Raw genomic sequence first — 24,399 nt, 5'->3', positions numbered from 1 at the left:
GCTTTAATCTGCTTACAGAAACATACTACTCACGAGGCCCTACTAGGATTTCTGCTCTTCAAGTTCTCGTTCGGCGGCAAGCAATAGTTTTGGTGGTTATTGGCTGCGGGGTCTCTTCATTACTACACTATTCGTTACGCTATACGCGTTTTTTATCATCGTACTACGCATTCGCATTAATAATATGGTCGCAATGGACTCTTATTCAGTGCTTTTCAGCGAACTAAGTGACGATTATTCACACCTAATTCGCATCTTATTGAAGCTATTTGGATGGAATCAGTACCTGCAAATTTCGGGAGGAAGCTAAATAACAAGATGGCGAAGTTGCTAATGGTCTAATAATTCGCTCTACAAGTAGGTAAAAAGCAAAAGCTAGGTTATAGTGAGGAGGTTCGGCCTTACGCGTAACAGCTGGTCAAACTTATAGGGGTCGCGCTTATTAGCTCGCTTATGCTATTGAGATTCGCTTAGATTCACGTAATCGGGGAAATAACCAAGTAGCCGTTTTCCTGATGGAGGAGACGAACAAAGGGACATGCAGTGCTAGCCTCAATCGGGGCAGTCAAAGTGATTGTACGCAGTGGTTCCATTGTACCGGGCTTGAACGCGCGGATAGGGAGCGTCCGCGTCGCTGCGGCGTTGATCTCAGGCACGCAGAGGAAGTTGAATACTTCAAGGGTTCGAGGCTAACAAGGACAAAACAATATGTCAAAAAATCTGTGCAGTAGTAGTCTGAGGCGAGACAAACTGAGATGCCGGGACCACGTTGTCCTGCACGATAACTGGTCTCCTTCTCGATGATTCGGACAGGTATGCCGTTCCGAAGGAGAGCCAAGGCCGCTACGAGGCCAGCTGGACCAGCGCCGACCTATTGGTACAAGGCCATGAGTAAGCTTGTCGCTATAGTTAGAGGAGGGCAAGCACTCACAATGAGGATGGGGTTCGCAAGAGTAGACATGCTGCAGTGGATGAAGGGCTTGTCGAATCGTGTCGTTGGATGCAGTATTGAGATCTATTTTATGCCTGTTTTCAGAATATAGTTTTGCATTGTGCCGTGCTTGATAGGGGCCATAACATAACAGACGCGCAATGTAACGGCTTGCCGTTCGGGCATTGCTAGCGAGAAGGGGACAAGAAGGTTCGAGATCTTGGGAGTTAGAGGCTGGCAACGTCGGCGAGTAGCGACATCAATCCCGCGTTATGCACATTCGCACGGTCCTTGACGCGCCCAACCGCCGAATAATGCCCCGAGCTGTCCTCGACGCGTGTCTGCCGATTGGACGCGTCTCCTTCCGGCAGACCACTTAGCTGTTCAAGCAGTTGAATAATTCTGTTGAATAAAGCGAGACGAGAATGACACGACGTCAGTCTCGGCGTCATGAGTAAAGTCACGTGCTCTCCGCAGCGCGCTGACTGAGGCTACTCCTGTTGTAATGAATTTAGTAGTCGGACGGAACTACACTTGAAACCGATGGCAAGCCGTGCCCATAGAATTCGTATGAGTAATCTAAAGTAGAGGAGGCCTATAGCCCCTACAAACTAGTAGTATAAATAATAGACGAACTCGAGTGAGAAATACTCAAGCTCGCACTGCTCTCATCCGCTGTGTGATTTCTCAACCTAAGTAATTCTATGACATTCCTGAATGTTCCTACATGTTAAAGTAACTTCAGTCTCCAAAACCGTTTTGTTCGTTCAATCTGCAGCCTCATTGGACGCCGCGATCGTCTGATTGTCGGACTTTAAATTGAATTCACACGGTTTTATCAAGATCAAAACGCGTCTCGCTAATGAGACGCGTAGTTACCCCTGTGTCTTCTTGCCAGTGGCGTACTTGGTTTGCAGGATGGAGTTCAAATGGTCTAGTAAGTCTTGATATCCTTAGTTGTACCACTTGTCTAACAACGCCTGCATCTGCCTCGGATCGTAGCCCCAACGCGACGCTCCCCCACCGGGCAGGATCTGCCCATCATCCCCAACGAGATCTACATCGCCATCCTCGAATCCTTCGTCCCTTCGTCCCGCTTCCCAAAAACAAGCGAGATCAGGACCCTGCGCAGCTTCGCCGTCGCATGCCGCTTCTTCTGCCACCTCGCTCTCCCACGCATGTTCGAGCGCCTCCTGTTCGACGGCTCCGGCGACCCGCGCAAGATGGGCGCATTCAACTCGGGCGGCTGGGCGCACGCCGTCATCACCGGCAAGCCCCCCGCGCTCACGACCGCGGCCTTCGTCAAGTGCGTCGTGTTCCAGAACTGGACGGACGACGCGCTAGGCACGCACATCCCCATGCGCGGCTGGCTGTCCCATCTCGTGGGCTTCCACTGCCAGGCGCTCGAGGCGATGCCGAACCTCGAGGCTGTCGTATTTTCGAGGGCGGATGTCACGGTGGACCATGTCAGGGCGCTCAGGAATCTGCAGAAACTGCGTGTGTTGGAGTTCAGGGGCCGAAACACGTGGGATGTGGCAAAGCTCGAAAACGATGATGATGCATACGGGGATGGAGGTCTCGGAGATCCGCGTGCCGAGGGCGGTTTCGGGGCTTACATTGAGCGTGTCGTGATCGACGATGAGATAGAGGAGGAGGACGTTGATGGGGACCAGTATACGTCATTACCGCTGCCAGACTGGGGATCCAAAGCGCTTGCTGCATGTCCGAAGCTGCGCAGTCTTGTCCTGGACAGCATCGACATGCTCGTGACGCTCGGAAACTGTTTGAAGGTCGAGGCGGCCATACAGGGAGAGGCGTCCGTGACCACAGTTGATGGCTCCGCACCGCTGGCGACGCGAAAGGTTCTGGATCTGGAGCTTAACCTACCCTTAGTGTACGGAGGCCGGGAAGAGAGATATGTCCTGGACGTTTTCACAAGCGGCGGAGCTTGGGCACTCTCCTACCTGTCTATAGAAAGTCTCAGGATAGTCGTCCCTCCACAGTACGCGAAACAAGTGTTCGTCGACCATGGAGTACAAACGGTGAGGTCTCACCGTGCATCGTACTCAAAAGACTGTCTACTGATCATGACCGAACTGTTGCATTCCGAACAGATCGTCGAGGCCATCACCAAAACAGCGACCGCCAGGCTTCTCAAACTCGTTCGACTCGAGATTCTCACTCTAGGCCACACATTTGCAGGGCCGAAAAGGCTCGATATGGAAACGCTCACAACATTGGCGTCGGATATCTGCCCGAGGTTGGAACGCTTGTATTTTGGAGGCATGACCTGGACAATCAAGAGGGAGTAAGCTTGCTGCCAGGTTTACGACATAAGAGCGGCGTTTTCTTGTATCCAGATGCCTTCAAGCTCGGCTCGCTAGGCTCGAGCACTCCGTTTCTCAAATCCATCCTTTTGTTTCGAATTTTTCTTGTCCCTGCTGCTTTTTTGTTGTTGTTTGATTCTTCGAATCAGTATATCGCTATCAAAATGCTGTCTCTGCTATGTTCGCTATGAAACCTATCCATACCTCGCTTATATCGCGCATCTTGTATTTGATTTTGTCTTCGCCTCTCGCCTCATACCTCTTGTATTTGTTTGCATCCTCTCTAAACAATATGCATTACCGTCTCAGCTCTATCGCTATCTGAAACGCCCAAATATTTTTCGCCTCCGCTGCACAATACGGGCTGCAGGCGGGTAGCGACGAGTCAAATACTTCTTTGCCAGGGTACAACCATCAACTAGAGGCGACCAGAACATTCGCCGTGCGCCACTCTTTGCCAGTGAGATAAAGTACATATGGTACAAGAGCGATAGGTGGGGAAACGAGGCATCAAACACAGAGTGTCGTGTTGTCCAGTCTGTCACGATCATGGAATCGAATCGGACCAAACCAAACAATTGAACACATATGGGTCTATTGCTGGTAGGTAGGGATATGAGAGAGACATCGATCCGTATGAGCAAACTCAGTTTGCATAACAGAGTATTCGTTGGGGGATCACCAGTAAGCGCCCTTTCCGCGCGTGGGGATCCTAAAGTTCTGGACCCAGGCCCCCGATTGCAGCGTCCATTCGAGCGGTCCAAAGCGGAAGTACTCCAGGCTTGGGCAGACCTTGTGAACCATCGCTTTGAGAACATCTTCGGTGAGATTTCGTTTGAACATGATTTGGGTGGTCTCAAAGGAGGGATCCAGAATCTCGAGTCGGCGTAAGCAGTGAAACTGTGCTGTCGCCATGTCAGTGATGTCTTGGACAAGCTGGTAGTAAACGCCATGCATAATGAGTATACGTGCGATAACTAGGGAGCGTAAAGGCGATCACGAACCTTTCGAGGCCGATCCAGAGGTCTACCACCATAAGCCCCGGGCCATGATGAAAAGAGGACAAGTCTCTCAAGGGCTGGATAATAAGGGAGCCAATGCTTGGCTTCATGGAATAACTGATATTCCCGTTGCCGCTCCGTGTCTGTGCGTTCCCGCAGCGACCAGAAGTGAACACAGATTTCGCGTATGTGCCCGAGTTTCATTTGTCCTTTACTTCCTATCATCCGGAGCATAGTTACCTCTGTCGCCACAATCCGACGCAACGACGTGGTCGTGTTGAGAACCTTGTAGCCCCAATCTGATACGCCCAAATCTAGCTCGTTCTCAGGTCGCCTCGGTCTGTATTCGAGTTCAACGTCTTCCACTTTGCAACCCAAGCCCGGCACAACCGTCTCAAGCATACTATCTTCCCACGTACACTCTCTAAAAGCAACCTTGCGCAGGTTGGAAAGCTGTCGGAGTGCGATGATGTGGTTTGTAAAGATCCTGCAGCGTACGAACTCAGCGTCGCCTAAGTTATCCATCCGAGATAGCAAGCCGCAATAGATCTCTGCAAATGGCCTCGCTGTCACCAGCTGAGCGAGGTTAGCCTCCGGTTCACTAGCTCTTTTTGGATCGTAATGGAACACAACGTGCTTGACATATGACGCAGCGTCGATTGCCGGGCGTTTACCATCGGAGATGGCGTGCACCCATGCCCGCCTACCGATATCGGTATTTTTCCAGAAGCGGTCTCCGTCAAAGACAATGCGCTCGAATAGGTAGGGTAAAGTTAGATGACGGAAGAGCCAGCAGGAAAGGGTGAGTTGTCGTAGCGTTCCTTGTACCTTGAAATCCGATTTGGCGACGTCGCGTGAAGGGAGGATGAAGTCCTCAAATATTTTCAGGTAAATTTCAGGTGGGAGTAATGTGCCAGGATGATCATGGTGAAGGGAGACTGGGGGACGCACAAGGTCAGTCACACTTAGCAATTGAGTCCATCCGGAATGCAAGAAAATGATTCAGAGGAGGTGTAACCTACGAGGCGACGGAGGCTCCATGACGGGATGGTCGTTGGCTTGAGTAAAGGGGCTCTTTACAATGCTTTCACGGCTCCGAGACGGTCGCTTTTACTGAGACGACGCCCCTTTATCAACAGCGTTCTCCAAGGGGTAATTCCCAGAGTCTGTCGAGAGATGGAGTACTTACGCTACGATCCACTCCACTCGACGTTCCTCAGGATTATACGAGATGGCCAAGGACGATAGCAAACGAGTTATGTTACCAGCAAGTGGGGTGGTCAGAGGTGGTCAGGCCTGCAGGCGACAATGGTGAATGATCTCGTATAGACTGGGGATGAGCCACGAACACGAGCGAGCGCGTTGGATGAACCAGGCCGGCCCTAAATCACACAGCATCTCGGGGCACCGGCCCGGATCTCCCTACCGGTGGGCAAGTCATCAGGATGACACAGGGGCCAATGACTTATCCTTCGTCTTACCCATCAGATAGCGTTCGTCTCAAGACACCTCACAACCATGACCGACTCTGTTCCAAAGGAGGCCACCCTCACGTCTGGTAAACATTGCGTTTCTTGTAGTGTATGGGAAAGCTGACCGAAGTGCTCAGGCTACAAGATACCCACTGTGGGACTCGGGGTGTACCAGAACACCCACTGCGCGCAGGCTGTTACGGCTGCGCTGAAGCACGGGTATACGTACGTCCCGTTCAAAACCTCCTTGATACTAAAAAACTCAGCTGGACTCATCCTTTTGCCTTATTATCCGGTTGCTTGAAATAGCCATGTCGACTCCGCTCGGCTGTATCACAACGAGACGCAGGTAGGCGTAGGCATCAAGGCTTCTGGCGTCGACCGGTCTACGCTTTTTATCAGTATGTCGTCGCAATCTCATCCATTCACTCCCCATGCTTCGTGTCCTCCCACCATTGCTCTGATACACTCGACACGTATGTTGACCCGCGCCCTACGCAGCCTCGAAGGCCGGGTCAAATGACTTCGACGACACCGAATCCGCAGTATTAGACTCTATCCAAAACCTCAAGTATGGCCTGGAGGGCACGCGGGAGCCACTTGGCTCTTCGGACTACTACGACCTTTTCCTTCTACACAGTCCACACGGCGGGAAAGAAAAGCGGCTCAAGGGCTGGAGAGGCTTGTTGGAGGCAAAGAGGAAGGGCCTGGTTCGCAGTGTGGGAGTGTCTAATTAGTGAGTGCGGCATCGGACGATGAGTCTCGACATTCTAGGCATGCTCATGGCTTCTTGCCCAGTGGCCCAAAACATATCGAGGAGATCCGAGAAGCTGGCCTGGAGCTCCCAGCCGTGAACCAGGTTGAGGTATGTTGAGAGTTCGATCCAAACAAACCTATCCAAGGTTCGCTGAACAAGGTATTACGTTGCCCAGCTGCACCCCCTTGACCAGCAGAAACCCATCGTGGAGTACTGCAAGAAACACAACATCCTCGTGCAGGCATACACTCCCCTCCTCCGGTTCAACTTCTCCGGGGACAAGAACGGCGTGATTCAGAGTGTCGCTGACAAGGTACGAATCTTCTCGTGAGATTCCCCAGGACATGAATTCGGCGCGCTGACATCACACCCACCTATCAAAAGCTCCAAGTAACCGCCGCCCAAGTCTTAGTGCGGTGGTCCCTCCAGCACGAGTAAGCTTCATCTTCATGCTTCTCCGGCTGACTTCGAGCTGAATCGTTGCTAGCTTCGTCCCGCTCCCCAAGTCTGAGCACGAAGAACGCATCAAGGTGAATGCGCAGGTATACGGCTGGGAGATTCCTGCCGAGGATATGGCTAGATTGGACGCGCTCGACAAGGGCGACGAGGGGGCGGTCACTTGGAACCCTATCCACCTCGACTAAATATTGACAGTTCAGGAAGCTTACCTTCGTGTAGAAGGAAAGGTTGGAAGCTGTACTACTATATATCATCAATGCGTCCTTGCATAATCACTATGACGTTGGTCCACGACACGATGCTTAACAAATCAAAAAAAATGCAAGGTTTACTCTTATAGGGCGCTTGAAGCTGAAAGAATGGTGATTGGCCACATTTGTTCCCAATATTAGATCACCGTTTGCGTCAGCCATGAGAACCGCGTATATCTACCTACCGCCGAGCTTACTAACTCATTATCATAACCTCAATTCACGAACATGATCGTACCTACCGAAGTCACGTTATCAACAGGTGAGCCGACCTCGCTCGCACGGTATCGTACGTTCTAAAGCACTTGCGTGAAATAATCATCAAAGGAGCGAAGATGGCAACCATAGGACTGGGCGTATTTGAGAATGACGAGTGTGCAGAGGCAGTCAGGATCGCGTTGCAGAATGGGTACACGTACGTTTCTTACCTCCGAGTCGTGTCCAAAGACCCACTATCAAAAACACTTTGAACGTCCTGCCACGCAACAGCCATATCGACTCGGCCCGATACTACCGCAACGAGGCACAGGTGGGAGAAGGAGTGAAGCAGGCAGGGAAAGACCGTTCGGAACTGTTCATCAGTGCGTATGAGCTCTGCATATGCTGCACATGATGCGGTTACACTGACGTCGACATTCGCTCCCAACTGATTGCAGCGTCGAAGGTCTACTGGACCGAGTACGTGGGTGAAACTGCCTTGGACAACACCACATCCTCAGAGGCGTCCCAGCAAGCCGCAAGGAGGACTGTACGGAGCGCGGTGCAGGACTCCGTGGAGAAGCTGAAGCGTGGGCTTGGGGTAGACAAGGGTGAGTCTTGGTGATAGTCATGCATGGTGAAAAAACTTGATTTTGTGCATTGTGTGTAGCATACTACGATTTGTACCTTCTGCACAGCCCGCACGGAGGAACGAATGCAAGGCTCGGTGCATACATGGCCCTGTTGGATGAGAAGCAAGAAGGGAGGATCCGAGCGGCAGGCGTGTCGAACTTGTACGTCTTACATCGCCTAACTTAATCGTATGAAAAGTGTAAATCTGAAAGTGAGGGTTGGTTAGCTCTGACAAACACATTCAAGAGATCGTAGACGCGGGCCTGGAGAAGCCAGCGGTCAACCAGATCGAGGTGCATCAACTATGCTTCAGGGGCTATTGTCGGGCACTGAACTGACATAACGCATGTTGTGACAACCTGAAGTTGCATCCGTTTTGCCAACAGAGGCCTATTGTGGATTACTGCAAGAAGCACGAGATCGTCATACAGGCGTACAGCCCTCTAGTGCGCGGAGTTGCCAGTAAATTCGACCACCAAGTGATCCGAGACATTGCGAGCAAGGTCCGTCTCTCTCTTAGAGACTTTTACTGCAAAAATAGAGCTGACGTCGAGCGTCAGCTGGAGAAGACACCAGCACAAGTGCTCGTGAGGTGGTCCCTGCAGCACGGGTGAGCTTTAGCGATTCGCCCCACGTTCTTGTATGTCGCAGAGTTGAACGTTTGCTTGACATAACGCAGATTTGTCCCGCTCCCAAAATCAGCGAGAGAGAAGCGAATCGTTGAGAACGCACAAGTATACGGATGGGAGATTGTCGATGAGGACATGGCTGCTCTGGACGCGCTGGACGAGGGCGGGAAGGGCGCAGTCACTTGGAACCCTGTTGATGTTGAGTAGGTTAGCGATGTAGGCTGGGTGAAGACATGGAGTGAGGTCAACAGAAAATTTTAAGCTGGCTCCATTGGAATATCGATGAGTACATGAAATCCAGACTTTGCAAGGACATGATGGGTGCCTCTAGCGCCACAATGAGATACGAACTGGGTTGGATGAAGAAATCGAGCTACTTATACACTTTCACTAATCATGAGGTAACCAAGGAGATGGCTACCGTGAAGTCTAGCTATAACAAGAAAGAGAACATGACCTCGAAGGCAACCTTGTTCGACGCCTTGTATTCGTTGGCGTCTTGTATTTGACCAACGCTTCGACGCCACTAGTGGCTGTGCTTGGTTGAGTTAACCAGCCGTCGTATATAGATACAGAACGACCGGAACGGAAAAATACAAATTACACAATTACCGGTACCGGTGCACCAAGCTTGTATTATAGACACAAGGTCTGGTACAGATTCAGAATACAAGACACCGATATTAAGTTCAACATCGAACGCAAGACAGGAGCTGAACGAAAGAAGCAGACGCTTCACCATGTCGTCGGCCCAAACCCATTTTCAGGCACGGGCAACAGCGATGTGGCGTTATTATCTGCGGTGTTGAGATACACGGTGTTGCCCCACCACGTGTCGATGTTGTTCGCGCCGATGGTCCCGTTGCGTGGATACTGCAGGCAGAAGAAGACGAGCACGATGCCAATGGCGAGGCCCGAGTCGAGCGCGGCTGAGAGCACGTCTGTAGGCGGGATGTTCAGCCAGATTTACAGACAGAATTAACAGGGGTGACTTACAGTTGTACTTGGTCCACCACGAGAAATGGCGCCGGCGGATGAGGTACTGGAAGATGAACCCGACGATGCCCCACGAGACGTAGTTCAGACCCGTCGCGGGCGGGATCATGTTTGTGCCCGTGAAGATCACAGGGAAGCTATCGCATACATCAGAAATCGTTTTTGAAACATCAATCAAGTGCTCACTTGACATATTTGATGAAGCTATTCGGCCACTTGAGCGAGATAAGCCACGCCACGAATGGGCACGCCGCGCCGATGAGGAAGAACCACGTCAGCCCGTGATACAGCTGCCCGGACGAGTACTGCCTCTGCGGTCCGATCGCACCCCAGATGATGCTCGCCGTCCCGAACACCTGCGTGTTTGGGCATATAAACCCATCCGGCTGCGACGTGCTGCATATGTCCCTGATATTGCTGAACATCCACGCCTGCACGCCGAGCTGCACTGTGCCTGCAATCACCGCTGCGATTACCTGCGCCGTAAACATCACGCGCGGCGGGACTTTCATGTAGTGCCCGAGCTTGAAGTCCGAAGCGAACTGGAGGGCCTGCGCCATGGAGATGTAGCCCCATGTCTTGAACATCATCATCGCGAGCGGGCGCCCGGGGAGCGCGTAGCCGACGACGAGCTCGGTGATGACGTTGAGGCCAACCTGCTGGTTCGTGATGGCCTGGATCATGCCGATCGGGATGATGTACGCGAATGCGATGATGAGGGAGAGGACGAAGCCCCAGACGGGGAACTCGGTCGGCCAGACCTCGATGACGATGATGCCGAAGACGAACATGACGAGAAAGATGATCATGTACCACCACTCGGGGACTTGTCTGTATTTTGACATCAGGCGGGCGTGCACGTCGGGCTGCTCGTCCATCGAGCGACGGGATTGCGTCCAGATTTGCTTGCGGAAGAAGAGGAAGGCGTGCGTGATGGTGGCTGTGATGGACGCGAACGACAGTCCATAAGACAGAGCGAAGGTTGTCGACAGGAAGAGTGGACTGTATTCCTGGTACGCAGTAAGGTTGAGCGTGTTGTCCGGGTTGAGGATCGCCGTCACGTTGTAGCTGTCCCCGAATCTATCATACGACGTGATCGATGACATGGGCAGGAACTTGGAGTACCATGTGTTGGTGTAGTATAAGATCGGCGTGATGAACCAGAAGAAAAACACAAAGCCTGCGACAACGTTTGCCTCAGCCCACCAGGGAGTCGATAGGGGCGAGATAATGTATGTGATCTCGGCCCAATTGAACGTAATGAGCGACATCCCGAGGCCGGACTGGTATCCGAACAGCTGGTTGACAACGACGTTTTCAGGAGCAATCCAGCATACCCAGGTGAAGTACCCGAGCGCCTGGAAGAGGTAGCCGGGGATGAAGTACCATGCTACGCCGCCGAAGAAGACGTAGCTAAAGAAGCGCTCGCGCGAGACCCCGGCATGGTTGCCGATCCCAGCGTACTGCTGCGAATGGAGGGTGTTGAAGAGCGCGCAGGTGACGAGGTTAGTGGGCCAGATCATGGATGGTGGATTAACGAGGAAGCGACGCATGATCCCGCCGAGAGAGAAACCAATGAGCTGGGTGGATATTACGAGCATCCATTGGTAGCTGAAGTTGAAGATCTGATTGTAGTACACGCGCTGCACTGCGATAATATCCGTCTATAGTCAAAACATCGGTGAGTCTCGTTGACTGGTCAGAAAATGAAACAACTCACAGCGTAAGCTGACTGCCAGCCAACGGTCGCCATGATAACAACCAAGACGTGCTCTTTGACAGTGAACGGCCCAGGATTGATCGAAAGACCAAATATCTTGACGTTCGGCACAATCCGTGCCCACAACTTGCCCATGGGGAAGGAGAGTAGCTGCGCGACAATGCCGGTGATGTTGACGGAGGGATACCGGAAGAAGAAGAACTGGTTGAGACCGGGAATGATAATTGTCCAAAATAAGCCCATGGTCCAGGCACGGAAGGTATTGCAGGGGATGGACTGGTCGTCCGTGTTTGCGACGGCCGAGCGTACCTCGGGGTACGGCGAGTCGTCCTCTAAAGCGAGCACTTAGCTTGCGGCGACGACAATGATAAGAAGAAGCACAAACCGAGGACGCCAGCTATAGCTTCGTTCTTGTCAATATTGGGGTCATCAAAGTCCGCAAGAGCGATGGCATCGACGATAGCTGCAAAGACTCAGTGACTTGCCATATCGACTAACAAAGATGCTAAAAACGCACCTTCAGCCTTGTCGTGGTCAGTTTGCTCGCGCTTCTCTTCGGAGCCTGAGCCAACGCTGACCGACCGTTCCGCGACGTAGTCGAGGTCGGTGGACGCCATCGGGGATTAGAAGGTAAGGGGGGATCCTCGAAAGACCTGGCGAGCTGCGGTCAGGACATGGGTGGCCTTATGTACCTGTTTGGGCAGGGAGCATATGATGTTCTCCGTGCGAGTCCGAGAGATAAGGGCGTCGTTTAAGCGCTCCGTCGCGCCATGCCACATTCAGTTTTAATTTTGAGTTTCAACATAAGGAAGCGAACGACTTGCCTATGTGAGGACAACTAATCTTTAGACTCCGATTTCGCTGCCTTTACAGCACAAACCCCACAGGCACGCCTGTTCGCCTCCACCCAATCGTCGAGTCCATTGATGAGTGTCGCATGCACTCTCGTCGTGTTCCGATACATACCATCACGCCCTAGTGTCTGAGCTAATTTAACTCCATCAAGATGCTCATGTGCTGCTCGAATCTCCCTACAATCCCTAAAATCGTGAGATCGTCAAGTTCTTCTCGGCCAGAGAAGCGACTTGGCTCTCGGGTATGATGTTCAACCTACCTTGGCAAGTACTCAACTTACTATCCTGCTCGGAATTGTTTTGTCCGAGTCGCATTCTCTCGTCGGTCGGGCTCGACCTTCTCACCCGCGCAGACCGGAGGCACCAGGTTTACCCCACATCACATAGATAACTGGCATGGCTACCGGCACGAACTCCGTATCCCACCGTCGTGGTATGTCCCGACGCTTCTATTCTCGTCATTGCTTGGTCAATAAAGCTTAGACTGATGACATGTCACCACCAGGACTGTACTCGCATTACCATAGAAAAGCTTTAGATGTTCATCATCGAAGCAAGCTATCACTCACAAATATCACTCCAAATGAACGAGCACATCTCCCGCCTGAACGGCCTGCCCTTCCGCAACCCCGCTCCCGAACCCTCTCACCACGCACCCGACACTCTCCTCTCCGGCGAGTACATTGATCTCCGTCTTCATCGCCTCAAGAATGACGACCACGTCCTCGGCGCTCTGAATACTCTGTCCCGGCGAAAACCGAATCTTCCACACCGACGCGGACATCGGGGATCTGATGGACGGCCCGTCCGCCGCACTTTCTGGGTTTATGGCGTTCGCACCAGCGTTCATGCGGGCTTCGGCGGCCTTGGCTTCGCGTTCGGCGTTCCACTCTGCTAGGAGGGTGTTCTCCCTTTGCAAACAGTAGTTCGTTGAATATCAGAGGCGACAGGATAACGAAGCCAGTGAGGGCGGGAAGGACGTACCGTGCACTTTCAATGGCGACGCCTGCAGCCTGCTTATTCCTGAACTTGGCGACCTCGTCAGAAACAGACTCAACGAAAGCGTCGTACTCCTTCATGGAGAACTCGAGAGGCTCGATCTGGCGATGATATCATGCATGAGACTAACAGAGGGCCAAGCGAGGACGATAGGAACCCATACCTCAAATTCATACCGCCCCGCATCGAACTCCTTCTCGATCTGAAGCAAATGCATTCCATCAAACACCTTACCACAATATAAACACAATGGCACAAGTCTTACACGCTCGTACTCCTCCTCCATAACCGACTTAAACCTGACTCGATCAAATGGTCTCAGCAACCACGGCCGATTGAGCTCGAAGTCCGCCCCGCGGCCCCATGTCTGCCAGGCTGGGAGTGTGCGTCCGAAAAGTTGGTATCCGCCCGGAGAGACGACAGGGTAGATGGCTGCGACGGGTCCGGCTATGCCTACTGCTCCCTTAGAGCATATAAAAAGGTGAGACTGAGTGGTGATAGGAGAGATCATGTACAAGACGTACTCGGGGAGTGTATGTTCGCGATGGGTTCATTTTTTGGCCTACGAGACGACATCGAGGATCGATCTAGAAGCATATCGTTAGCAGCATTCGAAGGAGGCGACTTGGGATGATTGATGCATACCGGTATTAAAAACGGACAAGCAAGGTAGAACCCAACGCCAAACACAAGCTATATCCCCACAACAAATCAACAACCTCGCATCCGAACCATCCAAGACCACGCAGGAAAAACATACCCAGTCAGACTCGACGAGCTTTGCTAACACCTCCTCCTTACCACCGCTCAGCCCATTATTCTTCGCGAGATACTCGACATTGCTCGGCAAGTACACAGCGCGCTGCCGCGTCGTGCTCATGTACCTCTCTAGCGCTTCCCTGTTCCACCGATCATCGAGCGCGATCGGGAACGTAATGCGCCTTCCGGGGAACGTGACGCTGGAGATCGACGCGGGGAGGGAGGTGTCTACGGACGCAAGGGCAGCGAGCAGAGTGGATTGAGAGATTATCGAGTGGTCGAAGTGTATCTAGACGGGTTCAGTGAGGACGGTGAATGTGGCATTGTTCTGCTTACCAGTGTAGACCGTATACACGGGCTGAAGCTGAGTATACCCGGTGTCCCGAGACGAGCAACTTCGCGCTCGAGCGCGTGTACTCGGGCGCGGATGTGGAAATCGAGATGCATGTTTCCGTATTCAACCAGAATCGCAGAGTCTCCAGCCTTGTCTGTAGTCAGAGTCCGCATACACTTATGCAGAGTGATGTTAGCAACTGTACCTGGCGGAACGTGACACTCGGCCCTTCCTCCTCAGAATTTCGGGCCTTTCGCAGCAGAATCGCAGATGTCTCCTCGAGCTTTGGGACCGAAAATCGCCTTGACTTCCACTCCGAGTTACCCACGCGAGATCGAACCGCACTTTCGACCGCGTTGACCCATGCAACCTCTTCCTCGTGCAGCTCCCGTGCAACGTCCCAAGAAACAGGCTCGAACCTAACAACGCTCCCGGGACTGAGCTGCCCGATCTTCCACCTATCCACATGCATACATCCTTCAGTATCTTATACCAACAAGGAGTAAGAAATAAGGAAACTTACAGCTCGGCACTGGCAACCGTACACAAGCACACGTACCCGCCCATATCCGGGCCCTCCTGCGTCAATATGACAGGCGTGTCTCCGTTCACGTTGACAGTCCCCAGTGCATACCCGTTATCGAGGATATTACTCGGATGTGCGCCACCTTCGCCGCCGTCGGGGCGGGCCCAGCCTATTCCCAATGGCGCTGACTTCCCACCGCTTTCAGCGTTCTCGCTGACGTCAAGAGCACCGCCGTGTTCGACTGTCTGATCATATTCAAACCGTTCGAGCCGGACACCCATCCGGTTGCTCGACGGGCTGACGCGCCACGTTGTGCTGTAAAACCTCGCTCGGCCCTCGGGGGTGAGGAACTCCGCGTCGTCCTGTGGTCCCGGAAGGACTTTGACGGTCCAGCGCTGCGAGTACGCTAGTACGAGCTCTCGAGGGAGCAGATACGGTGAAGAAGACTGGAGCTCTTCGGGCGTCGAAGAGCAGTCATTGCCGAGGGCGAGTTGGTCGCCTGTGAGGAGAGCTCGACCCTACAGGTTGCGTCGTATGTCAGCAGCTGAGAGGAGTCAGGGAGGAACGCTCCGAGATGAACACACACCTGATAACCACCAAGACCCATGGACGTCGACTTCGACCCCAAATACTCCGGAACTTCCGGAAATCCACCTCGCACCGCGAGATACACTCTAAATCCGGGTGTATCGCCCTGCGCCTGCCCGTGCTTTGCGCTCACACCGATCTCAACTGCACACCCAGCGGGAACACAGTACCCCGCCCACATCGGCACATCTCTCCCGCCCACACGCAGACCGACGGGCTTCCCTGCCACACCGACGGCGGCGGCAACGTGGAACTTGGCTTTGAACGGCACACCGGGCAGCACGACGATCTCGAGCGCGGCGGTGTGCGGGTGGTTGCCAGCGAGCACATTCGCGGCGCGGAAGGCGCGTGCGTCCATGGGCCCGCTGCGCGGGATGCCGAGGGAGACATGGCGCCCGGGGAGGTCTTGGATTGTTGCTTCTATGCCGCCGTGTAGAACTGTAAGGGCTCTGAAAGCAATGTGATGTCAGCGTAGCAATGAGGTGAAAGAGACGTGTCGCTCGCCTTGGCGTGAATGCGAATGTGTCCAAGAACGTGGTTGTCGCCCGTCCCTCTGAGAATATAGGATCTGCGCAGATCGCCTGGAGGTATGAAGCGTTGTTTGGTGGACCATAGATCTCGCATGTGCTGAGAGCCTGAGACATTCGCTGAATCGCTTCTTCCCTGTCGTTGCCAACTACGATGACCTTGCACAGGAGAGGATCGAAATGAGGAGTGACTGTCGTCCCTCTGGATATCTGCGACATACCATGAGTTATCACGCGAGAGGCAAGATGGCTGTTGGGAACTTTTACCCAGTGATCCACACGTAGCCACTCCTCTTCACCGAAGCTGACATGTTGAAGCACCCCTGGAGATGGCTTGAACCCGTCAGCCGGGTTCTCGCTGTAAACACGGGCCTCGATCGCATGGCGCGTGCCGAGCGCAATGTTAGCATCATACACGCTCTGGTCAAACACAGAAGCATGAATCTCGGTACTGTTCGAGGTTGCCACTCCAAGGAGAATCATTAGCTCGATCAGGTCGAGACCTGGATGTATGCACTCCGTGACCGGATGTTCGACCTTGTAGTGGTAGATCAGCATGGCAGAACGAGAGCGTTGGCGGGTGTATGCGCTCACTTGAATCCGAGTGTTCATCTCGAGGAAGAAAAAGTCGCCGGTCAAGTCATCGACGAGGAACTCTACAGTGCCTGTGAAATCGAGCGCGAGTTTCATCTTTTGAATTATACCTTGGACGTAACCATACCTGCGGACGAATATCTGATAGACTCGCACAACCGCACGGCTGCACCGCAGATCTTCGATCTTAGCTCTGGATGACGAAGCAGGTATAGGCTGGGAGCCTCTTCAATTACTTCTGATGTCGCCGTTGCACACTGCACTCTCGTTCGCCCATGTGAACGATGTTCCCTTGTCCATCACCGAAGACCTGGAGGGCACGATAGTGAGTGAGCTACAGCGAAGAGGGCGCATATACCCACCTGAATTTCGATGTGTCTAGCGGAGGGGTAATAACGCTCAATGAAGACGCCGTCGTTGTGAAAGAGCGCCTTGTCCACGACACATCAGCCAAATGACATAGGCGATAAACCGAGTTGGACAGCTCACCTTCGCCCTCTCCTTCGTAGGCTCAAACCGATTTTTCAGCTCCTCCTCGCTGCCACAGATCACCAGCCCCATTCCTCCGCCTCCCGCGGTAGCCTTCAACATTATTGGGAACCCAACGCTCCCCGCGACAGACAGGGCATCGTCGACAGTCGTCACCAAGCCCTTTGATCCCGGGACGAGACTCAGCCCAGCTCGTTCCGCGAGCCGCCTTGCCTCGTGCTTGAGACCCATCGCCTCGATCACGTCGGGCTGTGGTCCGAGCCACACGATGCCTTCGCCGACTACGGCTCGCGCAAACTCTGCGTTCTCAGCGAGGAAGCCGTAGCCCGGGTGGACCATCGTAGCGCCGGTCTTACGGCATGCTGCGAGAATGAGGCTGATGGATATGTATACCCTCGGCTCTGCTAGCTTCTCTTCTGTGGTCTCGGTGTCGAGATCGTGAAGGTTGACGGATTCGTTCGCGAGGGAGACGTGGGGCGATAGGGAGTCTGAGGAGGTGTAGACGGCGACAGTGGGTATCCCGAGACGCTTCGCGGTGCGTATGATGCGTACTGCGATTTCGCCGCGGTTGGCGATGAGAAGCTTGTGTCCAGTATACGTTGAGTCAGTCATGGAGAGTAACGGGAGGTATTAGACGGCTACAAGTGTGCTCCGCGAGGACGCTCGCGACGAGTGACGATAACTAGACGGAGCAAAGATATGATAACATTGACGCGGTTCAGGTCCCGAGAGGTAATGTATGCTGGAGACTGCAGATAAGATATGATCATGTGTCTTTTTGACCTCTGGTGTCCGCCCTGAGAGAAAACATAAATAGATGCGGATTGCCGGGAGAAGAAAAAGCTTGATTGAAGGGGGGACGTTACCCAAGACAGTAGTTGACCTTAGATGTCCAGAAGAGGTGAGATATACATAACCATATGCATGTGAAAGAGAGCTTACAAGCTTGGATTCTGTTCTGAAGTAGGCGATATGCAAGTTGATAGCAAAAGCAAGCTTCAGAGAAAGCGAAGATGCACGAAGTTGGACTCCGACTCGGCAAACTCCGCGGCGTTGAGGAGCCCCTGAGTCAGGGTCGTAAGCTTGCTCAAGGTCCCCTGGCCCCTGGATCGAAGTCAATCACAGACCTTTGGGTAATGTACCAGGTTCTCTTGCTTCTGCGCATGCCCCTCATCCAGTTCCTTTCCTACATCCTCCAAGTACATATTCACTAGCTAGGAGACGCTCAGTCTGCGGCCGCGGGCTGCTTTCCAGACATAGAAAGCAGCCTGCACAGCCCGAGGGACGCCGAGCCATCTGCCGGTCGATGCCTCATGACGTCGCACAGATCCGGTTCCCCTCCCAGCACGCCTTACCAAGTGCGCGCGGCCAATGCCAGCTGATGGCAGCCCGAGGCCGTCTCGGCGAAACATGGCCTCATATGGCGTCTTGTTTCAGCCCGCTGGTAAAACATCCACCCGGATGTGCTAGCATACCCACGCCCCGCCGCCCATCTGCTGCCTTACTTTATTTTAGTCACCGGGAGACAACCTGGCCCTGGAAAGCTAACGCTGACGCTTTCTAATTCGCAAAGGTGCTTCAATTTCTACCTTTGGTTCATTTCGACCTTCTCATCTTATCCCGCCCCTCAGCCCGGTACACGAGGCTAGATGCGAAGCCCTCTCCTTCTTGGAGCGGCCCTTACCCTATTCGCAGAGTGCTGGCTCTTTCGCGGCGTCACTGCACAGAACTTCACCGATGAACAGCTTGTCGTCGTCCAAAACCAGCTAGCCGCTGGCGCGTCGCACAGGTCAGTCGTCCCATTCCGAGCAACTGTCCTCCCCTGCACGACGCTGCCACCTCCACCGTCCGAACCACCATCACACATCGCTAAACCTTACATTATATCCACGTGCTGACTACCCCACCCCACACCAGCTGGGAATACGGCACTCGCGCCGAAGCCCTCCTCGAACTCACCGCGCCCTCCTACTCCGTCTTCTACCCCTCACCACTCCCACCACCCCAAACAATCCCGCCAAGCGTCAACCTCACGGCCGTACTCGACATCGCCAGAACGACCGTAGCCAACCGCTCGGCGAGCAACGGTAATATCACCGGCCCGCAACCACTCATTGCGGATGCCGCAGCGGGCGACCCGTGTAGCATCGGCGTCGCGGTGCTGCTCGCGAACTGGACGGGCCAGGGGGCAAGCGATGGGCTGGATTATGCGGGTGCGGCGAGGGACCAGCTGGAGTTTATAATGAGCAGGGTGCCGCAGACGAGCGATGGTGCTATTTCGCATCGGGTGGCGGAGTTGCAGCTTTGGTGCGTCGCGGTTCTTGTATGTGTGTGGAGTGGGTGCTCACGGATTGTCGCAGGAGCGATTCAGTCTATATGGTCCCTCCATTTCTTGCATATTATGGCGTCGTAACTGGAAACCAGACCCTGCTGCTCGAAGCATATACCCAGATCAGTCTCTACAGGAACTACCTGCGTGACAAGAAGTCGAACCTTTGGAAGCACGTTTTGTTTGGGAGCGGGCAGGACCTGGGACATTGGGCAACTGGTGCGTCATACACTTGCTACTGCGTCGGTTCTGTGTGACTCATTAGTTTGAAATGCGGTAGGTAACGGATGGGCCGCCGCTGGCATGCTTCGCGTTCTGGCGACCATGCAAAGGTCGCAGTGGTCGAACGAGATGTACAACCTCCAATCCGACCTCGCAGCGTGGATCGGCGAGATTCACGGCGGGATGTACTCGTACCTCGTACGTCTATCCTTTCTCCTCATTTCAGCTTCCTAACGCTACTTTCATCCTACCGTGCCACCTCAACTCTCATCATTTTGCTTCTTCACCCCTATGACACGCACGTCCCAGAACACAAACGGCCTCTTCTACAACTGGGTCGACCAGCCTGACTCGTTCTACGACGCCTCCTCCGCCGCGCTGCTCGCGAGCACCGTCTACCGCCTCTCGCAGCTCTGGAACGTGCACACACACATCCCCATCGCGGAGCAGGTCCGCCGCGCGCTCGCTGCGAACAGCAGCGACACCGTCGATGTCAAGACCTATCCGCCGTGGCCGGCTACGCCGACTGCCTCCCCTTCCTCTGGTGCAACGTCGAGCCCCACGTCCACATCCAGCGCAACGTTCACATCTTCGCCATCATCATCATCGGAGACACCTTCGTCTACTCCCGCTTCCACTTCCGCATCTCCATCGTCCACCCCAGCCACAAATCCGATGCAAAACCTCCTGCACTTCACCTCTGACGGATGGCTCACCCCCGTCGTGAACCCCGACTCATGGGGCGTCGAAGGAGCACAGAGCCCCGAAGGTCAGGCGTTTGTCCTCGATCTGCAGGCCGCGTGGAGCGACTGGGTCCAGGCGGGCGCGCCGGGCGCGAACAGTGCGCGTGTTGGAGCGGCTGCAAGTCGGGTGGTTATGGCGGTTGCGGGTGTTGTGCTTGGGTTTGGTCTGCTTTATTGATCTGTTGATCTGTTTTATCTTTATTTGAGGATGTGGGATTGGTATATCCCTGCGAGACTTTTACGATATCTAGTAGCTGATGCATCTTAAGATGCAATGAACTTCTTGATTCCATTTCACGTTAATGTTTAGTTAGGTATTACCACTTGCTCTGTGTAGATATGTAGACTTGTGCATTATCGGTATTAACGACTCTACCATAACATCTGTTCTTTGTACTACCACCTCGAGTTTCTCCGGGTGCAAGAATGCGAAGGGAATAAAAAGAAACGGAAAGGAGAAAGAGCAAAAGAAGGAAGTATACGAACCATCCTGCAAGCACCATCCATCCATCCATTATCTACCAGCACCACAGCAGCACGGCAAATATAACCAGGCCTTACATGAACTACCGAAACCATTCTAAGTACCGGCTTCGCGTGTCCACCGCGGCCTCGCCCTACCCGACCGCATCGCTGTCGTAGAGCCATTGACACTTTCGCTTCCATTATCGACCACCACCTCCAAGCTAAGCCCAACCCACTACTTCCTTCGATCAAACCCCCGTTCCCTGCTCTGCCACCCCGAAAACCTGCTATCTCGCCCCCTCTCCCCACCATCCCTCTCCCTATCTCTATCTCTGTCCAAGTCCCTGTCCCGCTCACGACGCCCGTCTCTGTCCCACTCAAAGCTCCTCTCTCCCCTCCCCAGCCCCCCACCCGACTCCCGCCGCCCAAGCGGCTCATACGGCTTCCGCGCGCCGGGCGCAACCGCAGCCGCCCCACCCGACCCGGAACCAGCGCCGGGCCCAGCATCGTACGCCCGCCCCGGATACTCCCGCTCGCGACGATCATAGTCGCTCGCGCGCCTCACCCCACCACCACCGCGCGGCGAAAACGGCGACGCGTCGCGCGCGCGTCTATCGGTGTCCCGCTCGCGCTCGCGGCTCGGGTAGGGTACCGCGAAATCGCTATTGCGCCGCGTGGGATCGTACGGCTCGTCGCGCACACCGGCACCGACACCTCGATCACGCTCGCGACCGAGGTAACTCGCGGGGGCCGAGGGCGGGGGCGGCGCCATCGGCATCTGAGCGTGGGAGGGGGGCGAGGATCCCTGCACTGCATGTGGATGCGGATGAGGGTGGGTGTGGGAGTGGCTGTAATTCCCAGGCGCGGACACGGACGCAGACACATTGTACGGGATCGGGATCGACGCAGGTGCCGAAGCAGGCGGGGGCGGGAGCTGTGAATATGCAGGGATGCTTGCATGAGGAGGAAGGGGAGGAGCGGGCGCAACACCCTGTTGTTGGTGACCAAGACTGTTCATCGCGCTTTGCACGCTCTGCCATGCTTCTGGCGAAAGTCCGTTTGCCCCGAATACGGGTGGAACGGGGGCGTTAGGCGCGTTTGATATACCATTATGTGCGGGGGTCTGAGGCTGCGACCATTGCTGCTGAGGAGGAGGATATCCCGAATTCGGATACGGCACGTGTCCATTCTGTCCGTTGACGGGAGCTGCCATTGCAGGAGAGCCGTTGGATGCATTAGGGTTTACACCAGCGAACTGTGCTGCCCCCTGGCTGAGCGAGTGAGCCTGCTGGAGGCTGAGGCCCGCGCTCTTCAAGATCTCCTCAAGAGACGCTGGCGTGATCTCCTGTCCTATCAATGGTTTAAGTTGCTGCGACGCCGTAGTAGCATTGATAAGATGTGGCGATTGCGGGGTAGACTGAGACTGAAATGACGTAGGTTCCGCAGTGAATGCGCCGTTGTGCGCCGACGTCGTCAGCGGCGACCCGATCGAAGGTGTATGGTTACCAGTTCCAGACGTGTTCAGATGGGGAAGGGACCTAGTAATCGACGGAGGTGTACCACTGGAGGCCTTGCTGCCCGCGCGCGAGCCATCGCCATTAGCGAGCACGGGGGATCCAACCTGAGAAGTCGACGCAGAAGCCGAGCCACCGGAGCGAAGAAGGGCAGCCCTCGCTGCTCGTATAGGTGCGAGCTTGTCAATTGCGGAGGCAGGAGTAGACAGGGGCGGGGGAGCCAACGGCTCTTGCTTGACAACCGACGGCGACGCTTTCTCGGTGTTTACCTTCAAGTCAGGGACAGATGACGTGGCAGCTGACGTGTTACCCGTAGTCCCGTCACTCATCTCTACATTCTCAGCGGTAGGCAAAGTAGCAATAGGCGGGGGAGGAGAAAGCGCGGGCTTCGTGTCATCTGGAGGTGCAGCAAGAGAGCCAGACACGGCATTCTGGCCAATGGGAGAAGATCCTTTTGATGTGTCGCCAGCCACAGCAGCATTCGTTTTCCTTTTAAGTTTCGGCAAGGGTACCGCGGCAGCGGCTTGAGGTGACGTGGGCTCAACTTGGGAGGCAGGGGATGTCCTCACAGACGACGATGCTTCCTTAGGTGAAGTTTTCTTACCAGTGCCAGCAGACTTCTTCGTTGACGATGCGGTTGCTTTGGTTGCAGCCTTTGCCTTTGTTGTCTTTGCTTCTACAATCGCCAGATAATCTTAAATCCAAAGGTCAGGTATTATCGCAAACAAAACGCACTCGTCGTCTTGGCCACTGCGGCCTTGGTCGTTGCAGCCTTCGGGGGACGGCCTCTCTTCTTCGGTTGGGTTTCCGGTTCGACGTCCATTTCGTCATCGTCATCAGCAACATCATCAGGGTCTTCACCATCGCTCTCTTCGAGATCCTCCGATGCCGCCCGTTTCCGCTTAGAAGGAGGAGGCTTAGTGGAAAACTTAACCGATGCCATAGATGCAGCCTTGTCAGTCGCATTAAGCTTGTCCTTCGGGTCCCTCTTGAGCACGTCCATATCGACGTTGATAATGAAATCCAGCAATGTCCTCGTAACCTTGGTATTCGACCGGATGTCTGTGAAGGTTACGCGCACGTGCGACCGCATCTGCTGCACCGCAGACGAAAGCTGCGTCATCGTGAGCTTTGTGCGGTACTTATGAATCAGCACGCCGATCATGATGAATTCAATCGGCGAAACGCGCGACGGCTTGTTCAGCGACGCGTTGTAGTGCTTGTCCCGAGCAAGATAGATGAACACGCTGAAGATCTCCATGAAGTCCGTCCGAAGCCTTTCGCTGAGCAATTCGGTCTCTGAGAGCCATTTCTCGAGCTGAGATGAACCGGGGAACGTCTTCTTGGGGAGGTGTTGGATCATGAACAGAATCGATGCGAGACAGTGAAAGTCACGGCCACGGGATGTACCCCAATCAAGGCAGCCTTGGAAACCGCTCTCACCCAGTATCTGCGATTGAACTTCCCTGACGAGCGAAGGCAAAACGCCAACGAGCGCTTGCATACGTTCTGGTAGGTTCGAGAATGAGTATGGCCATGGGGGGCGCCTCCTGGAGGTAAGTAGGCACTCACCTGCGGGTGTCAGTGCCATTCCTAGCTGTACGCGCTAAATTTGGACGGTAAACGAGGCAAACACGTGTTCAGGATCATCGATGAGCCATACCTGAAAGATCTCTCGTTCTTGGTCTCCGGTCAGCGACGTGTACTCGACGCATACAATCTGCTTGTTTGCGAACTGGCTTCTATATGCTGGTGGCAAGAGCTTTCGACGGGTCACCCCGCTGGCATCTTTATACCAATACTTGCCGCCTTTTTGGCTACAAGGATGTCAGAGCGCAGCCGAAAAGAAGAGCATAGACTGACGTGTCTTTATCTGAGAAGCAAAGGAAGCGAAGTTAAACCGAGTACAAGGATTGAGTTCTAAGACACTCACGTGAAATCTGATCCATCCGAGGTGAGAGCGAGGTAAGTCTATTATACAGCGTTAGAACCGGTTCACTGACCTGCCCGTCGAAGAACCTGGGAGTGTGTTAACTGCCTATGTATCACCGTACGTTGTGATTCATACCTCTGAATGGAAGT

At 54.1% G+C, this 24,399-nt stretch overlaps 9 protein-coding genes across 9 annotated transcripts in view; 4 read left to right on the top strand and 5 right to left on the bottom strand.

Moving 5' to 3' along the window:
• The window catches only part of CONPUDRAFT_138883 (uncharacterized protein), a gene marked incomplete at its 5' end in the record, with an annotated part of 10,925 nt that extends 9,964 nt beyond the window's left edge, over window positions 1-961 (bottom strand). Inside the window, 3 exons of the mRNA XM_007773755.1 lie at window positions 531-689; window positions 752-871; window positions 932-961. Coding sequence (XP_007771945.1) covers window positions 531-689; window positions 752-871; window positions 932-961 — 309 coding nt within the window. The remainder of the gene's footprint in view (window positions 1-530; window positions 690-751; window positions 872-931) is intronic.
• Window positions 962-1,849: 888 nt separating this feature from the next.
• On the top strand, window positions 1,850-3,566 carry CONPUDRAFT_145861 (uncharacterized protein; the record flags this gene model as incomplete). Its single annotated transcript, XM_007773754.1, has 3 exons — window positions 1,850-1,868; window positions 1,934-2,973; window positions 3,046-3,566. 3 exons carry the CDS (start codon window positions 1,850-1,852, stop codon window positions 3,241-3,243), a joined length of 1,257 nt encoding a protein of 418 aa, XP_007771944.1. The 3' UTR covers window positions 3,244-3,566.
• A 370-nt stretch (window positions 3,567-3,936) lies between these two features.
• Window positions 3,937-5,300, bottom strand: CONPUDRAFT_75365 (uncharacterized protein; the record flags this gene model as incomplete). Its single annotated transcript, XM_007773635.1, has 3 exons — window positions 3,937-4,194; window positions 4,263-5,197; window positions 5,282-5,300. 3 exons carry the CDS (start codon window positions 5,298-5,300, stop codon window positions 3,937-3,939), a joined length of 1,212 nt encoding a protein of 403 aa, XP_007771825.1.
• A 461-nt stretch (window positions 5,301-5,761) lies between these two features.
• CONPUDRAFT_145860 (Aldo keto reductase) lies at window positions 5,762-7,249 on the top strand. The gene is made up of 8 exons (XM_007773753.1): window positions 5,762-5,817; window positions 5,869-5,956; window positions 6,041-6,132; window positions 6,233-6,467; window positions 6,530-6,596; window positions 6,664-6,801; window positions 6,873-6,922; window positions 6,976-7,249. The coding sequence occupies exons 1-8, from the start codon at window positions 5,778-5,780 to the stop codon at window positions 7,130-7,132; spliced, it is 867 nt and encodes a 288-aa protein (XP_007771943.1). The 5' UTR covers window positions 5,762-5,777; the 3' UTR covers window positions 7,133-7,249.
• A 284-nt stretch (window positions 7,250-7,533) lies between these two features.
• CONPUDRAFT_156725 (Aldo keto reductase) lies at window positions 7,534-8,865 on the top strand (the record flags this gene model as incomplete). The annotated part of the gene is made up of 8 exons (XM_007773752.1): window positions 7,534-7,613; window positions 7,688-7,779; window positions 7,855-8,007; window positions 8,067-8,190; window positions 8,256-8,322; window positions 8,395-8,532; window positions 8,590-8,639; window positions 8,709-8,865. 8 exons carry the CDS (start codon window positions 7,534-7,536, stop codon window positions 8,863-8,865), a joined length of 861 nt encoding a protein of 286 aa, XP_007771942.1.
• A 335-nt stretch (window positions 8,866-9,200) lies between these two features.
• On the bottom strand, window positions 9,201-12,526 carry CONPUDRAFT_145858 (OPT oligopeptide transporter). Its single transcript, XM_007773751.1, has 8 exons — window positions 12,489-12,526; window positions 12,341-12,405; window positions 11,892-12,275; window positions 11,760-11,837; window positions 11,375-11,706; window positions 9,841-11,318; window positions 9,655-9,791; window positions 9,201-9,599 (listed from the first exon to the last, which is right to left on the bottom strand). The coding sequence occupies exons 3-8, from the start codon at window positions 11,989-11,991 to the stop codon at window positions 9,394-9,396; spliced, it is 2,331 nt and encodes a 776-aa protein (XP_007771941.1). The 5' UTR covers window positions 11,992-12,275; window positions 12,341-12,405; window positions 12,489-12,526; the 3' UTR covers window positions 9,201-9,393.
• Window positions 12,527-12,802: 276 nt separating this feature from the next.
• Window positions 12,803-17,656, bottom strand: CONPUDRAFT_156723 (AHS2-domain-containing protein; the record flags this gene model as incomplete). Its single annotated transcript, XM_007773750.1, has 17 exons — window positions 12,803-13,139; window positions 13,213-13,328; window positions 13,391-13,429; window positions 13,493-13,690; window positions 13,752-13,814; window positions 13,873-13,920; window positions 13,988-14,275; window positions 14,323-14,469; window positions 14,526-14,778; window positions 14,844-15,364; window positions 15,433-15,883; window positions 15,969-16,171; window positions 16,229-16,626; window positions 16,683-16,748; window positions 16,814-16,865; window positions 16,918-16,986; window positions 17,045-17,656. 17 exons carry the CDS (start codon window positions 17,654-17,656, stop codon window positions 12,803-12,805), a joined length of 3,861 nt encoding a protein of 1,286 aa, XP_007771940.1.
• An 844-nt stretch (window positions 17,657-18,500) lies between these two features.
• Window positions 18,501-22,980, top strand: CONPUDRAFT_167687 (Six-hairpin glycosidase). The gene is made up of 6 exons (XM_007773749.1): window positions 18,501-18,617; window positions 18,676-18,833; window positions 18,962-19,351; window positions 19,405-19,592; window positions 19,654-19,793; window positions 19,905-22,980. The coding sequence occupies exons 2-6, from the start codon at window positions 18,694-18,696 to the stop codon at window positions 20,514-20,516; spliced, it is 1,470 nt and encodes a 489-aa protein (XP_007771939.1). The 5' UTR covers window positions 18,501-18,617; window positions 18,676-18,693; the 3' UTR covers window positions 20,517-22,980.
• Window positions 22,981-23,032: 52 nt separating this feature from the next.
• On the bottom strand, window positions 23,033-24,121 carry CONPUDRAFT_61476 (uncharacterized protein; the record flags this gene model as incomplete). Its single annotated transcript, XM_007773563.1, has 3 exons — window positions 23,033-23,826; window positions 23,890-23,923; window positions 23,981-24,121. Coding segments are annotated over 3 exons (969 nt in total), but the record flags the coding sequence as incomplete, so codon positions are not given.
• Between the last annotated feature and the right edge of the window lie 278 nt (window positions 24,122-24,399).

This window comes from Coniophora puteana (genome assembly GCF_000271625.1).
Source record: "Coniophora puteana RWD-64-598 SS2 unplaced genomic scaffold CONPUscaffold_11, whole genome shotgun sequence".
NCBI lineage: Eukaryota > Fungi > Basidiomycota > Agaricomycetes > Boletales > Coniophoraceae > Coniophora > Coniophora puteana.
This window is presented reverse-complemented; position numbering and strand designations above follow the sequence as displayed.